Raw genomic sequence first — 13796 nt, 5'->3', positions numbered from 1 at the left:
GTCAATGAATACCACAGTAGATGACTTTTACGGACATGTTTGACTTAACAAAAACCACTTAAAACGTATGTTGCAGTTACAAACAGATGGGAAGTTGACAGAAAGCTAGCACTTTGTTTTACATCACTTGGTTTTGATTCATAGCCTTGTGGCACAGTTCTCCTATAACACCAGTTTGGCATCCATTGTGTTCAGTGTGAAAGAATGAGTCTTGTTCTTGCAGGGTTACAAAATCAATGCCTAACAGCTCCTTCATCTGTCCAGCCAAAAGAAAAAAGTACCCTAGCACAAAGTAAGGATAGAAGATAAGACAATGTTGACAATTCTGTCATTTATTTGTCGCTTTGTATCCTTAATGGCCTTTAGTCATTATTAGTATGTTTGGTTTTTAATCCTCTCTGCATGTACAGACTTATTTTGCAAATGCTACAATGGCCAATTAATAGGTTTTTGATTTCTAATGTATATTGACCACTTATTTTCTTTCTTCTGCAGATTGTAGCTTTGCGTGAACAAAATGCACACATTCAAAGGAAAATGGCAGCTGGGGAAGGGCCTGCCGAATCAGAGCATATTGAAGGAATGGAGCCAGGGCAAAAGGTTCATGAAAAGGTATAAAATGTTAGCTTTCACTGGATCACACAATCAATATGAGAAATAATCAGGTGTTGGATTTTTGTAGTGTGAATATTTTATAGGCCGTCCCTTTAGCATACTGTCTTCCTACTGAAACCAGTATCAAAGCCAGAGCTTGTTTAAATGGGAAGGAAATGCAAATGGGCACGTCCTTGCACTTTGATAAGGTATTGAGGCAGACCCACAAACTTTTATTGGCTTTTTTTACATAGTGCTACAACTAAGGATACCATACCCTGCTGAGTGATCTTCTGTACATCACATACAGAGGAGCCAGATGTAGCAGCACATATATGTGAAAGTGCATATATGCAAAACCTGTTGCCTATAAGGGGAGGAGAGAGACCTAAAAACTAGCAAAAGTCATTTACCTGTATGCTACCTATACTGTTCAAATTCATGTCCATGTTCATATAGAGAGAAGTGAAGAGCCTTTTATTTGCTTAGCGGTCTTTTAATAAGAATCGGTGTATATAGCATTTAGGCTAAGTATTTGCTGCTTAAGGCTGAAAGAGAAAACCAAGATAGGGAATACTTGATTTAGAAACAAGGTTTTCTTCTAAGCCTTGCTTTCGCAGATTGATAAAAAACAAGTTGCATATCTCCCTCTCCTGCTTCACAGTTATTAAATTAAAATGCAAGCATAACATAGCATTTGGCAGACAGCTGAAATGAGTAGAGCTGCTGCTTGGATCTCTAATTGTGCATTTTTCTCTAATGGCATGTGATGAACAGTGACATAAATCATACTTATATAAAATAACACTCATCATTACTTATTTATTTTATAGGCAATCCAATTTACAAGGGTGCACTTGCACTGCAAGCATTAATTTTACATGTTTTGTGGTTTATTTTATGTATCTATTTTTCTTTGAGTAATCTCTGTGGTTGAGAAACATACAGTAAACAAATTCTGTTCAGCTACTTTCCTCTTCCTTGTGAAATCTTACTCTTTGACACACCTGTGAAAATTTCTTAAAACAGTGAGCATCCCACTCACTTGTGCTTTTAAATACAACCACACTGCTTAGCTGAGTAATTTTCCAGTTTCTTCGCAAGCTATGACTTCTGATTTGAGCCATTGGGCTTGTTACTTGTATATGCTTAATGGTGTTTTATCAGAGATTAATTTGGATGGGAATGACTATTTTTATCCTCTAAGATGCCTTGTATGCATGAAAGGGTTCCTGGCTGACAGAGCACTTCAGCATGGATTTCTGTTACCCCGTAGACACTGACACCATCACTGCTGGGCTCGGCCTTGGCCAGCAGTGAGTCCATCTTGGAGCCGGCTGGCATTGGCTCTGTCAGCTCCCAGAAGCCACTCCTGGAAAGCCTTCCTCCCACCCCCACTACCAAACCTTGCCATGCAAACCCAATACAGGGTGTTTCTCTATGGAAGCACACTGTTTCTATTTTTAAACACTAGTAAAATACAAACCCTTTTTGTCCCTATTTGGTGCCTTCTTTTTTTTTTTTTTAATCTTTCATAAGTCACAATGATACTTATAACCTCATAATAAGGGAATTCTCCTTATTCCAAGGTCCATAACTGTACCATTAAAACTCTTTATCTATTTCTGTGGTATTACCTACGTCTTCTAACAAGTGTACGACACTTTCCTCTATGTAGTAAGAGCAGTTTTACCAGCATAGTTGTTCCCTTCCCCTCAGAATAATAAACCAGAATATTTTAGGCACATGGAAAGTGATACCTATACCAGGATAGGTACAGCAGTCTGATAGTTCTGGTGCAACAAATACCATTTTCTCTTAAATAAATAATGCTACATTTTATGAGGAACTCAGAGCGGCATATAATTACTTTTTACATGTATGAAACAGCAGGGGGTGTTTTACTTTACAATATACCTCAGGAAGACACATTCAGATTATTTAAGTATTGCATTTTTTCTTCTTACTCATAACACTAACATATTCCAATTATTATATCAAATGCCAGCAGTTTATAAATACAAAGATCTGTTAAAACATTGACAACAATTATAGACGTTGGATCCTGTAGGAGTAAAAGGTGTTTTGCCAAAGCAAACACAGATGGCTAAAATGTTTGAGTGCAGATCAAATACAATTAAAATGAAATAATAGAATAAAAGTAACAGTTCTCTTTCAGATCAATCATCAGAATCTGCTCCATTTTTGGATTTGACTATTTTGGGATTTTCTAATATTTTATGTGGTTAGCAGAAAACTATAGAAGAAAACTTTCTGTTTCTACTTATTAATTTCTATCACATGTGCTCCTTTGTTTTGAATGAAGAGATAAAAATCTTTCCCTTTAACTGGCAGCATAGTGGAAGGGCAGGGAAGGGAGTGAAGTCAGGACACTTGGAGCCCTCATCAGAAGCACCAGTTAAAAGAGGATTTAGTAGGGATGGAACACCAACCATCAAATGGGTGTTTGTAACTTAGAGTAAGTTTGCTGTAAGGACTTTTTGGTTTGCTGTTTATTGAGTGCAGACTGAATGCACAGTGTATAAAAAATTATGAGGGATGTGATCCTTGTCCCAGAGCATTCACATTCTGGATTAGAAAAATGATAGCCTTCAGACACAAAATACATTTGATAAGCAGATAATGGGTTTGTTTCCAAGCAGTGCAGGCCTGTTTCTGGTTTTCTAATCATCTCTTTCTGGATTAATATTGATCAAGCTAATTAAAGAAGTGGGTGCTGAAGGGAATTTAGTGAAGATTGATGTCTTGACACACCTGGGGAGGTGAGGAGTTTTCAGAATGAAAGGAAATACAGATAAAAGCCACAGCTGGGATTAGAAGTCTCTGTGAATCTAAGGAGTAAGTCTGGGAGAGTAAGCTATATTCTCTTTGAAAGAATCTAGGAAAATAATCTGTAAGTACTGTTCTGCTTAATAGTTTAGTATGTCTGTATGACTATGAATGCCTAGTGCTCAATGCTAAGGTGTAGGTATTGTATTATACTAAAAAGCTGCATTATTTACATGATAAATCAATAGGCTTCTCAGATTTTTAGTTTTTCAGCAAATCAGTTCTTTTTTTCAGCTCTTTGTTTCATATAAATTAAGTTCTCTTTCAGTCATACAAACTTCCTTTCCTTTTTACTAATACAAACCCCTATATGCTTCTGCATCTCAAGCCTGTTAAAACACTGCTATAAAAGTCTCATTACCTTTGCAGGGAAACTTTACAACGCTGTGCTGGCTGACAGCATTGGCTAACTGACCTTTGCTGGATGATTTGGTGCAAGGAGTCACCAGGCCAGTCATTTCTAAGGGTAGGCTGGTGAGACTGCTAAGAAAAAGAAGTTAGGGTGAATATGGGTGGGATTTGCATATATAATTTGGTTTGGGCAGCTAACTAGCCCTTCTAATAAAGAAACAGTGTGGTGAGTTGACCTCAGTTGGATGCCAGGTGCCAACCAAGCTACTGTATTGCCCCCCTACCCCAGCTGGACAGGGGAGAGAGAATACAATGAAAGGCTCAAGATTTGCAATTACCATCACTGGCAAAACATACTCAGCTTGAGTAAAATAATAATTTAGTTTATCTCCAATCAAATCAGAGTAAAAATAGAACTAAACCTAAATCTTAAAACAACTTCCACCCCACCCCTCCGTTCTTCCTGAACTCAACTTCACTCCTGCTTTTCTTTATCAACTCACCCTGATTGGAGCAGGGGGAAGAGGAATGTGGGTCACTCCCATAGGAGACAGTCCTCCATGAATTTTTCCAACATGAGTCCTTCCCACAGGGTGCAGTCCTTCTGGAGCAGCTTGCTCCAGTGCAGGCTCTCCACAGGATCAGAGCCTCCTTTGGGCATCCCCTTTCTCCAATGTGGGGTCCTCCCCAAGCTGCAGGTCAGTCACTGCTCCAGCCTGGACCTTCATGGCTACAGGGGCACAGCCGTCCTCACCATGTTCTGCACCACGGGCTGCCAGGGAATCTCTGCTCCGGTGTCTGCAGAGCTGTTCTTCTCACATCTTGTTCTCTCTGGCTGCAAAATTCTGCCCCTCTTCCATTATTTTGCTTTTCTTAACCATGCCATCGCAGAGGTGTTATGACTGCTGCTGATGGGCTCAGCCTTGGCCAGCGGTGCGTCCATACTGGAGCTGGCTGGCATTGGCTTTATCAAACACAGAGGAAGCTTCTAGCAGCTTTTCACAGGAGCCGTCCCTGTTGCCCTCCTGCTACCAAAACCTTGACACACAAACCCAATACTGATTTGTCCTTTCTATGTAAGATCCCAAGGTTCTTCTAACAGTGTAAAAGAGAAGGCGGCAGGCATTCTGGAAGAGACCGGCAACAAGAAGAAAAATTCCCAGCTATCTAGTATAACTATTTTCTTGCCTCATTTTGCAAAATGAGTAAAGTGTGAAAGATGATTACAGGCATCAGAAAAAAGAATAAGAGCTGAAAGCTGATCAGGAAGCACAGTTATTCCAGGTCTTTAAGGCTGTAATAAAAGCTGGGCTCTTTTGATGGCTTAATAGAAGGAGCAAGTAAGTGAGAATGCTTGGAGATAAAAGTGCTGGAGAAGGTAGCTATTTTTACATTGGTATTGGGGGGGAAGAAATACTTCAGTTGAAAGAATATTGGTGTTGATATTTGATTAGAGGTTGGAGAAAATTCGGAATAACTGATGAGGACATCTCTAACAATTATGAGATTACTACCTGACAGAATAAAATGTGGAACAACTTGGAGAAGCAGTGTAGCCTTCAAAAATGATGATGCAACCAACTGCTTAGGAATGACTGTGACAGCTTAGGTGTAATGCCCCTATTTTTGGCATGGCTTTTCACATTCTATCTCATGTGCTGATTATATGGGTGATTATCATACTGCTTTTGCTTGTTTAGTTGTCATTTATGATTGGGCTGTTGCATAGCTATGTAACTGTGTTAGTATTATATACTTTCTTTTAAAACTTTTGCATGAGGCATTTGCGTGGAGTCAGGGTGGAAGAACCCTACACCACAGTAAAAAGCATTTTCTGGTAACTTGTAACTCATTTATTCTTACATCTCAAACAACATCAGTAAACAGTACTGACTGAAAGTCAGAGCAACTGTCCAAATACATCCATATTTTATAGAGCAACAGCTGGCACCTGCATTAGTAGAAGAAAAGGGGAGAAATCTCACAAAATGAAGTGAGTCAGTGATGTTTCTTTAGGTCGAGATGCCACCCTAGAATAACAGGGAGTGAAAGAATATCTTGAAGTCCAGTCACCATGAGTGTTAAGGTCACAGATATGAGGATATGTCACGTCTGGAGGCAGGTAACAGTATATTCCAGTCTCCAAGAGCTTTTGCAGCAATGGCATTCTATTATTTTGAAATGATTCAGTCTTATTTTTACAGTCTTTTCTAAATATTGTGATTTTGCTGAAAACAGTTCCTTGCTGAACATGGGCTTGTGTTCATTGCTTTGTTTTTATGTATGCGTCAGAACATTGCTTTCCTGTCCAACTTCACACTGGGGAAAAAAAAAAAAAAGAAAAAAAAAGAAAAAAAAAGCCTTGATTGGCATAAGGTTCACCCAGAACTTGCATAAACATGTGTTCTTTGTTTACATGTATTTACCATATTTATATGGACAAATGAATCTTCACATAGTTAGCAAATAGAATTTACTATATGCAGGTCTCTGAAGAACCATTTTAATGTTAGATGTTATATTGCATATAAAGAAAAAGATGTATAATCCAACAGGTGTTCTTAACAAAAGTTTTCTTTTTTTTTTTTTTAAAGACAACTGGATTCTGACATGACTCTAGTGGAACATACTGTCAGAAGTCTTCTGGGTTATGCTATTTGCCGAAGGTAGCCATCCTAACACAGACAGTTGCCTTGAACTTTAGGAGGAGAGACTGAGAGAAATTTGCTCAGCATGAAATCTCAAAAACCACAGTGACATTATACTGACTTAAGGACGTGGTGAGGACTTCAATTTTAACACTAGGGATTTAGGGTGCAATGAACTTGCCCGTACTCCTTTAAAAGCAATTTGGACAGTGTCTTGGTAAAGAATAGGCATAAGGCACATGCTTTTAGGTTTTAAAGCCCAAAAAAACCCCTAGTGCTTACACCATAAACCTACTAGTTTATTCTAGGAATTCTAAAGGACTAGACTTCTGAATTTTAAGATGTACCTTGGTACCTTGTGGTTAGAAAGAACTTAATTTAGCGCTCAGGTGTGAAGATGCTTATGCACACAGGCATCATGAGAATCACCTCTGCTTGTACTACCACAAACTGAGAGGTGCTGATGAGGAGTTCTGTCAATAAAGGAATACTGTCTCCACTGCTGTTTCTTCAGACGTAACCCTGTCAGATTTTTTTTTTCCTTCTCACCACTTGCTGAGACTAAATTCTAGCAGAAAATTCATAATTAATTACTGATTGATAGTATTTAGACCAAATAGATCTGCATTAGATATTTTGCAGCTGGAGACAAAATATTACTTGGAAGTACTTTTTGCTGTTCTTGGGGCTTTCCTTTACAAAATTAGGTTCCTGTGTGTATTTAGCCACATACGTAGTTGACTGTAAGATTCTTTCTACAAAATAAAATGGAGAAGTCCTTGCAATCAACAGGCTGGGGCAATTTTATGATTTCTTTGTTAACTTTTGTAGTCTGGTGTCCTTACTTCTTGTTTTTAAAGTTTACCTCCTCTCCGTTGCCTTCAGTATTATTGTGAAAGTGTAATTGAGAGTGCAATATGAAATTGGTTAACAGGCTACAGTATTCTGGGTTAGTCTTGTATTACACTTTCTCCTGGAGTTCCTCTTAACATTACTCTTATTTTTTACTAGTAAACCAGTCTGCAGCTGGTTTTTCTTTTATTATTTCATGGCAAACAGAACGGGGGAGAGAAGCAATGATCTAAGGGGGATTTATTGTTATGTGTAATGCTCCAATTTGCTGTGCCTCTCCCTGCTGACAGTCCTGTAAAAGCAGCAGATTGCCTTACTGCTGTGCTTTTTGGATCTTGAAAGAAAGAAAATCTGATACCAGGGATGTTGGTTTCCTTTTCATACTGTTCAGCAGTAGGGAACATGAACATTTACTTCCCTCCTCCATTTCTACAGACCATAAGCAATTCAATGATTTATCCCCCTCCTCCGACATTTCTTGTTTAATCTGTATTACCCTTTATGGCAGTTGGACCTACAGGACATTTTTTGAACTTTGATTTCCTCTGTGGTATGCCGACTGTTGTAGTTAATACCATCACTGTCACCAGATTTACTTGATTATTTCATCTCCGTTCTGTTTCTCCTCCTAGCTCCTTTTGCTATATTTGTGCAAGTGTAGACACTTTCTTTATGAGGAGTATCTTGGAAATCCTTCGTATGGACTGTGATCTCGCAGTTATTTATCTGGTATGTGGTGATATACCACACCAAAAAAAGAAAAAAATTCCAGAACCCCACTGCAGGCCTTCGTCTTGAAGTTGCTCTTATCCTCATTCTTCCCAGGGATGAGGAAAGCAAGCGCTACATTGCTGGGTACACATGTAGTTGTCCACTTACCTTTGCTCTGAACTAGCCCCAGCAAAGACATTTGAGGTTGTGTTAGGTCTTTCGGGCTGATGCCAACCAGATTTCTCATCTGGCTGAGAAACACGTGGAAGGGGGCAGAGACACATGGCATGTGTAGCAGGTGTGCACACATTGCAGCTGTGGTACCTGTTGTGTCTGCAGAAAGCCAAAAGATGAAGTCAAGAACATATCATGATACCACTTCTGCAGCATTTGTTATAAAAAATGGAATGTGATGGAAACAGATGGAATATCTTGTATTGGATAAACTAGTTGGTAAAAAATAAAAGAGTGAAGCATTGGAGTATATGAGGTATTTGCCATCATTCTTTTCTCAAGGAAAAATAGTCATTGCTAGTAGATAATACTATGTGAAAATACTAGAATTAAGGAATGTGTCCATATGTAGCTTTTTCAAGACCATATTTGATAGACAGAATCATGAAATTTGTTGAAGACTATCTGGACCTGGGGACCATGTACATTGTTCATTTTCTCAGCTACAATGTTTCTTCTGGTTCCTGCTCTCCTTTAAAGACTTCCCAATAGTTTCAGCTTACTTTGAGTACTTTCTTCCCCCTCCCCCCGCTCCAGGCTCTATACTAGTTTGACACTATTTCTGGCATATATTGGGGATTTTGGGTAGTGTAGGGTTATGAAAGTTAAGAATGTCTACTTTAAAACTTCGTTTATGCTTGCTTTTTCGAGAAGAACCCTTAGTGCTTCTGGTAATAATTAACAGAATTCTATTCAAAACTTAGATTTCATTATTATAAACATTCAACTAATTGTTGGTTTACAAATGGATTGCAGTTAATACACAGCATCATCACCAAAAAACCTTGTGAGTACCAGGAAGTTTTTCAGCACGAAAAAATAACAAAATTATTAAAAGAAATCATCCAGATTAAAAAAAAAAAAAAGAGGGACATGGACATTCTTCACAAAACCAGTAACAGAGAAGATGCTGCACTTCTCTCACCCAGCTTATGATGTAGGGAATTCCTCTGGGGCATTGGAGGGTTCCTGCTCCTTTCACTGATTCAGAAAATCAGCATCATGTACAGGATGTTTTTTGCTTCTACTGGCATAGTGTATCTTCACATCCTTCTTCAAGCTTTTTCCGTATGGGAGAGAGGAGAAAGTATGACCATCAAATTGCTGGTAAAAACCTTCCTGAGAACCTTCAGAATGTTATGTCAGTTACTCCTTGGATTAATGCATAATAACTTTTTACCTGTGGTCTTTTGGTGTGATTACTCCATATGATGGAGCGTATAATGGATCTATCATAAAATAATAGCAAAGCATAAAAGTAACAGAATTTCAGTTAAAATCCCTAGGTAAACTTTTAAAGTATGCTTCAGAATTCTAAAAATATCAAATTTTAAGCTGACATTTTTGGTTCTAATTGTATTTTTAAAGACAGCTTTTTTTCCTCCTGTCGTACTAACAAAATCAAAATGTTGACAGTTTTGGTAGGTTGGAAACTTTAAATAACAACCAGGTTTATGTATGAATACAGGAATAATGTAACGCAAAAATTAACAATTAATAGAATTAAAGCAGTCTGTACAAAGAATGAAAAAATTATGAAGGAACTTTATGTGGATAACTCAAAATTTATATGTTTATAATTGGCAATCACAGAGTTTGTGTAGTTGTGAGAGATTAATTTAAAACACATTTTTATTTGGCTTTCCTGAAATCTCTGATATTAAGTAAATCAGAAGAAAATGTATCTTTCACATTTAATTTATATGTGTTTTGGTTATTAATATCTTAAGGAAATATGTTTTATTAATGACAAGAAAATATTTCTCTGCCAGTGAACATACTCCTAGATATTACAGCTTGCCATTTCGTGGCACGGTTCACATCACACAAGGTACATGATCACAAGCCATTTTTTGCTTTTCAGGTTTAGTATTTGGCTTATTATAACCTTGCAGCAATTCCTGGACCACATTTAGAGAACTGTAGGGCAAATTCAATGCAAGGTGAAACTTGTTCATCTGTGACAACTGCTAAAATTGCTGTATGTAAAACAGATTATCATAGATAAAAAATTATCTCAAATTTACACAACGGAAAAAGGTATGATGGCTAGAATGTAATATCCTGTTTGAGTACTATTTACATATGTGATTGCTGCATATTAACGGGATTTTGATTCAGGTAGGCTATCTGAACACTTTCCAAACAACAACAGGAGTGTAAATAAGTTTTCTAATTGCTGTTGTTGTTTTTCCATGGTGTCCTGAAATAGCAGCTAACATAAAATGTCAAAATAATGTAATTAACTAGTATAAAGAAAGCAATTTTGAAACTGAGTGATGTAATGAATTTTTAGAGTAAAATAATTTTATTCAATGATCTGCAGAGAGGCAGGTGGTCTTGATCTGGGTTCATTTTATGGCTGATTGGAGAAAGAATGTTGTTAGAGCCATTAAGCAAAGTAGTGTTTTTTGAATTTGCTAGAAGATTTCTGTATAAATACATTTTGACAATAACAATAGAGAAGTCTAATGAAAACAAGCTTGGTTTTCTCTCAGATCTTGCTAGGAATATTTCCTACATACGTTGCTATCAACTCTACCATCTGAAGGACAGCAAGCACCTTTTAGGACCAATATGCTTAGAATATATACAGGACCTTCCTGTATGAAACTCTCTCAATTCCATAACCTATCTAAAATCACAGAGTGAAATACTTTGTTGCCGTATGGCATAATAGACATTTAACTGATAAAATCCCACCTAATCAAGAAAGTTAATGGCAGATTGGACTATTCTGGTTTTATTTTTTCATGTTATAGGTCAAAATCAAATCACTTTGGTTCTGTTTGTTCTTTTTGCCTTCTTTTTTAATGTGAGATAATTAAACTTGTATGAAACCATGGCTTAGCTTATGCTGAAAGAAGTTAGTATGACTGTGTATTATAATGAGACAATGCCAGAAATTCCTGCTAGTGAACACACTTCTTCCCTGAAATTATTTATTTGCAATATAAATCATATTGCTGAGATAATATTCCAAATGCAATATGACTTCTGGACTCTTCATTTTTTTTTTTCTTTATAACTATATTCATACCAGGGGTTTCAGCAGCGCACAAATTACTTCAGCAGAACTTGGTTCTAATGTAGACCATTATGTTGTCCAGACTCTAAACTCGTTCTGGTACAGTGAATTTGTGATTTATTAGTGTTGTCTCCTGTCTACAGCGTGGACTGTTTTGCAAATGAAATAGAGTTTAATTAAGTTTAAATGTTGTATAAGTTTAGCTAAGATGTATGCATGCAATTTGGTGCTTTTTAGGAGTAGTATTGTTGCAATTTGCACTTAAATAGTCATAATGCCAAACTAAAGCCATCTCGGTATAGTATTCTGCAAATGCTGACTTCTCTATGTGATGTCACATTCTGGAATCCCTTGATACAATGAACACTAATCTTTTGCAGTTTTTTCATACCTACACCTGTCTTATCTACCATGAAAATGATGGTGTTTTTCTCTTCCTAGTTGCTTTTGTAATTTTAAAAATAATCTTTGGTTTAGAAATTTTTTAGATGGAGTCCACATTAAAAGATCATTAATACATAATGTCACTTCTCTGTTAACAGCGCCTATCAAATGGCTCCATAGACTCAAATGATGAAGCCAGTCAAGTTGTTGAACTTCAGGAACTACTGGAAAAACAAAACTATGAAATGGCACAAATGAAGGAGCGTTTGGCTGCGCTGTCTTCACGAGTGGGAGAGGTAGAGCAGGAAGCAGAAACTGCCAGAAAGGAGCTCATTAAAACAGAAGAAATGAACAGTAAATATCAGAGAGACATTAGAGAGGTAAGGAGTTCACCACATACGCCTCATATTTCTTGACTGTACTTCCTGTGATACCCACTGTTAACTGACAGAGGCCAGTGAATATGGGCAGCAAAAGTTGAGCACTGATAAAAGCCTTTTGTGTACAGGGAACACAAAATTTACATTAAGAAATAGTACTAGAAATCTCCTTATAAAATCATCTACATAAAAGTGACTATATGTGCAGCTCTGACGGGAGGAAGGCCAACTTCTTTGTGGTTTAGCATGACTAGAGTGTATTCTGGTGAGTTTGCAGCTATTTCAAGCTCTTTAGGTGTTAAATAGAGATGCTGGTCATGTAGGTAGTCTAAAGTAGTTTTTAAAACTCCTCAGCTGTTTTATAAAATGGTGTTATTTATATAATCAGTTATAATGTTTACTCATGTGTGGTAACATCATTACCCCTGTTACAATGTGCTATTCCCTTCTCTCAGTGAGTGGAAATATAATTCAGTTTTCCTTTCCTTTCCTCCTGTTGAATTTTTAGTGCTCCTTTGTACTCTCCAGGGTGGATATTCTCTTATGTGGATGTTTTCAATGTGTGGATGGTTGGCTTCTAGAATCTATTTTAGTGTTTTGAAATTGGAGTGAATATCTTTGTTACACTGCTTCCTACAATATAGGATATTTCATATGGATTTATGAGTGTGTGTGTATAGATATATGGGTTTGTATGTATATGTTTAACCTTTTTTTTCTAGTTTTCTGGAATTGTTACTTCAGAACTTCTGATGCCTGGCACAGCCTCAAAGTGTCTTCACAACTTTGTACTTTTTAAAGTATTGTAACATTTTTATCTGGTTACAAAGAATAGTTTGCACAGATATGTTTCTCCTTTCCCACCACTGCTATTTTATATCACTAGGGGTCTTTAATATCTCCACTCTCATTTACCATTTGACAAATGTTGCTGTCTCGCAGACACTTGCTGTTTCTCTTAAATACCACATTACACTACTACCATTAGTAGTTTCTGATGAACTACTTGGTGGATAGAGGACGGGCAACTAATGTCATTTACCTGGACTTCTGCAAAGCCTTCAACACGGTCCCACGCGAAAACCTTGTCTCTAAACTGGAAAGACATGGATTTGACAGATGGACCACTCGGTGGATAAGAAACTGGCTGGATGGCCGCACTCAGAGAGTGGTGGTCGATGGCTCAGTGTCTGAGTGGAGGGAGCAGTGACGAATACTGTTTAACATCTTTGTCAGTGACACGGATGTTGCCATTGAGTGCACCCTCAGCAATTTGCTGATGACACCAAGCTGTGAGGTGCGGTCGACACGCTGGAGGGAAGGGATGCCATCCAGAGGGACCTGGACAGGCTGGAGAGGTGGGCCACTGCCAACCTCATGGAGTTCAACAAGGCCAAGTGCAAGGTCCTGCACCTGGGTTGGGGAAATCCTAAGCACAAGTACAGGCTCGGTGGAGAGTGGATAGAGAGCAGCTCCGAGGAGAAGGACTTGGGGGTACTGGTTGATGAAAAACTGAACAGGAGCCGGCAGTGTGCGCTGGCAGCCCAGAAAGCCAACCGTATCCTGGGCTGTATCCAGAGAATGGTGACCAGCAGGTCGAGGGAGGGGATTCTGCCCCTCTACTTTGCTCTTGTGAGACCCCACCTGGAGTGCTGCGTCCAGCTGTGGGGCAACCAGCATGAGAAGGATATAGACCGGTTGGAACAAATCCAGAGGAGGCCAGGAAGATGAAGAGGGGGCTGGAGCACCTCTGCTCTGGGGGCA

The 13796-nt window shown here is 38.2% G+C and overlaps 1 protein-coding gene across 1 annotated transcript in view; it reads left to right on the top strand.

The window, feature by feature from the left end:
• Window positions 1-13796, top strand: part of PPFIA2 (protein tyrosine phosphatase, receptor type, f polypeptide (PTPRF), interacting protein (liprin), alpha 2) — a 112834-nt gene that overhangs the window by 31436 nt on the left and 67602 nt on the right. The window contains exons 3-4 of the mRNA XM_010160584.1: window positions 496-612; window positions 11811-12032. Coding sequence (XP_010158886.1) covers window positions 496-612; window positions 11811-12032 — 339 coding nt within the window. The remainder of the gene's footprint in view (window positions 1-495; window positions 613-11810; window positions 12033-13796) is intronic.

Source organism: Eurypyga helias, unplaced genomic scaffold (genome assembly GCF_000690775.1).
Source record: "Eurypyga helias isolate BGI_N326 unplaced genomic scaffold, ASM69077v1 scaffold3211, whole genome shotgun sequence".
Taxonomy (NCBI): Eukaryota; Metazoa; Chordata; class Aves; order Eurypygiformes; family Eurypygidae; genus Eurypyga; species Eurypyga helias.
The sequence above is the reverse complement of the archived record's forward strand: the minus strand, read 5'-3'. Positions and strand labels throughout refer to the sequence as shown.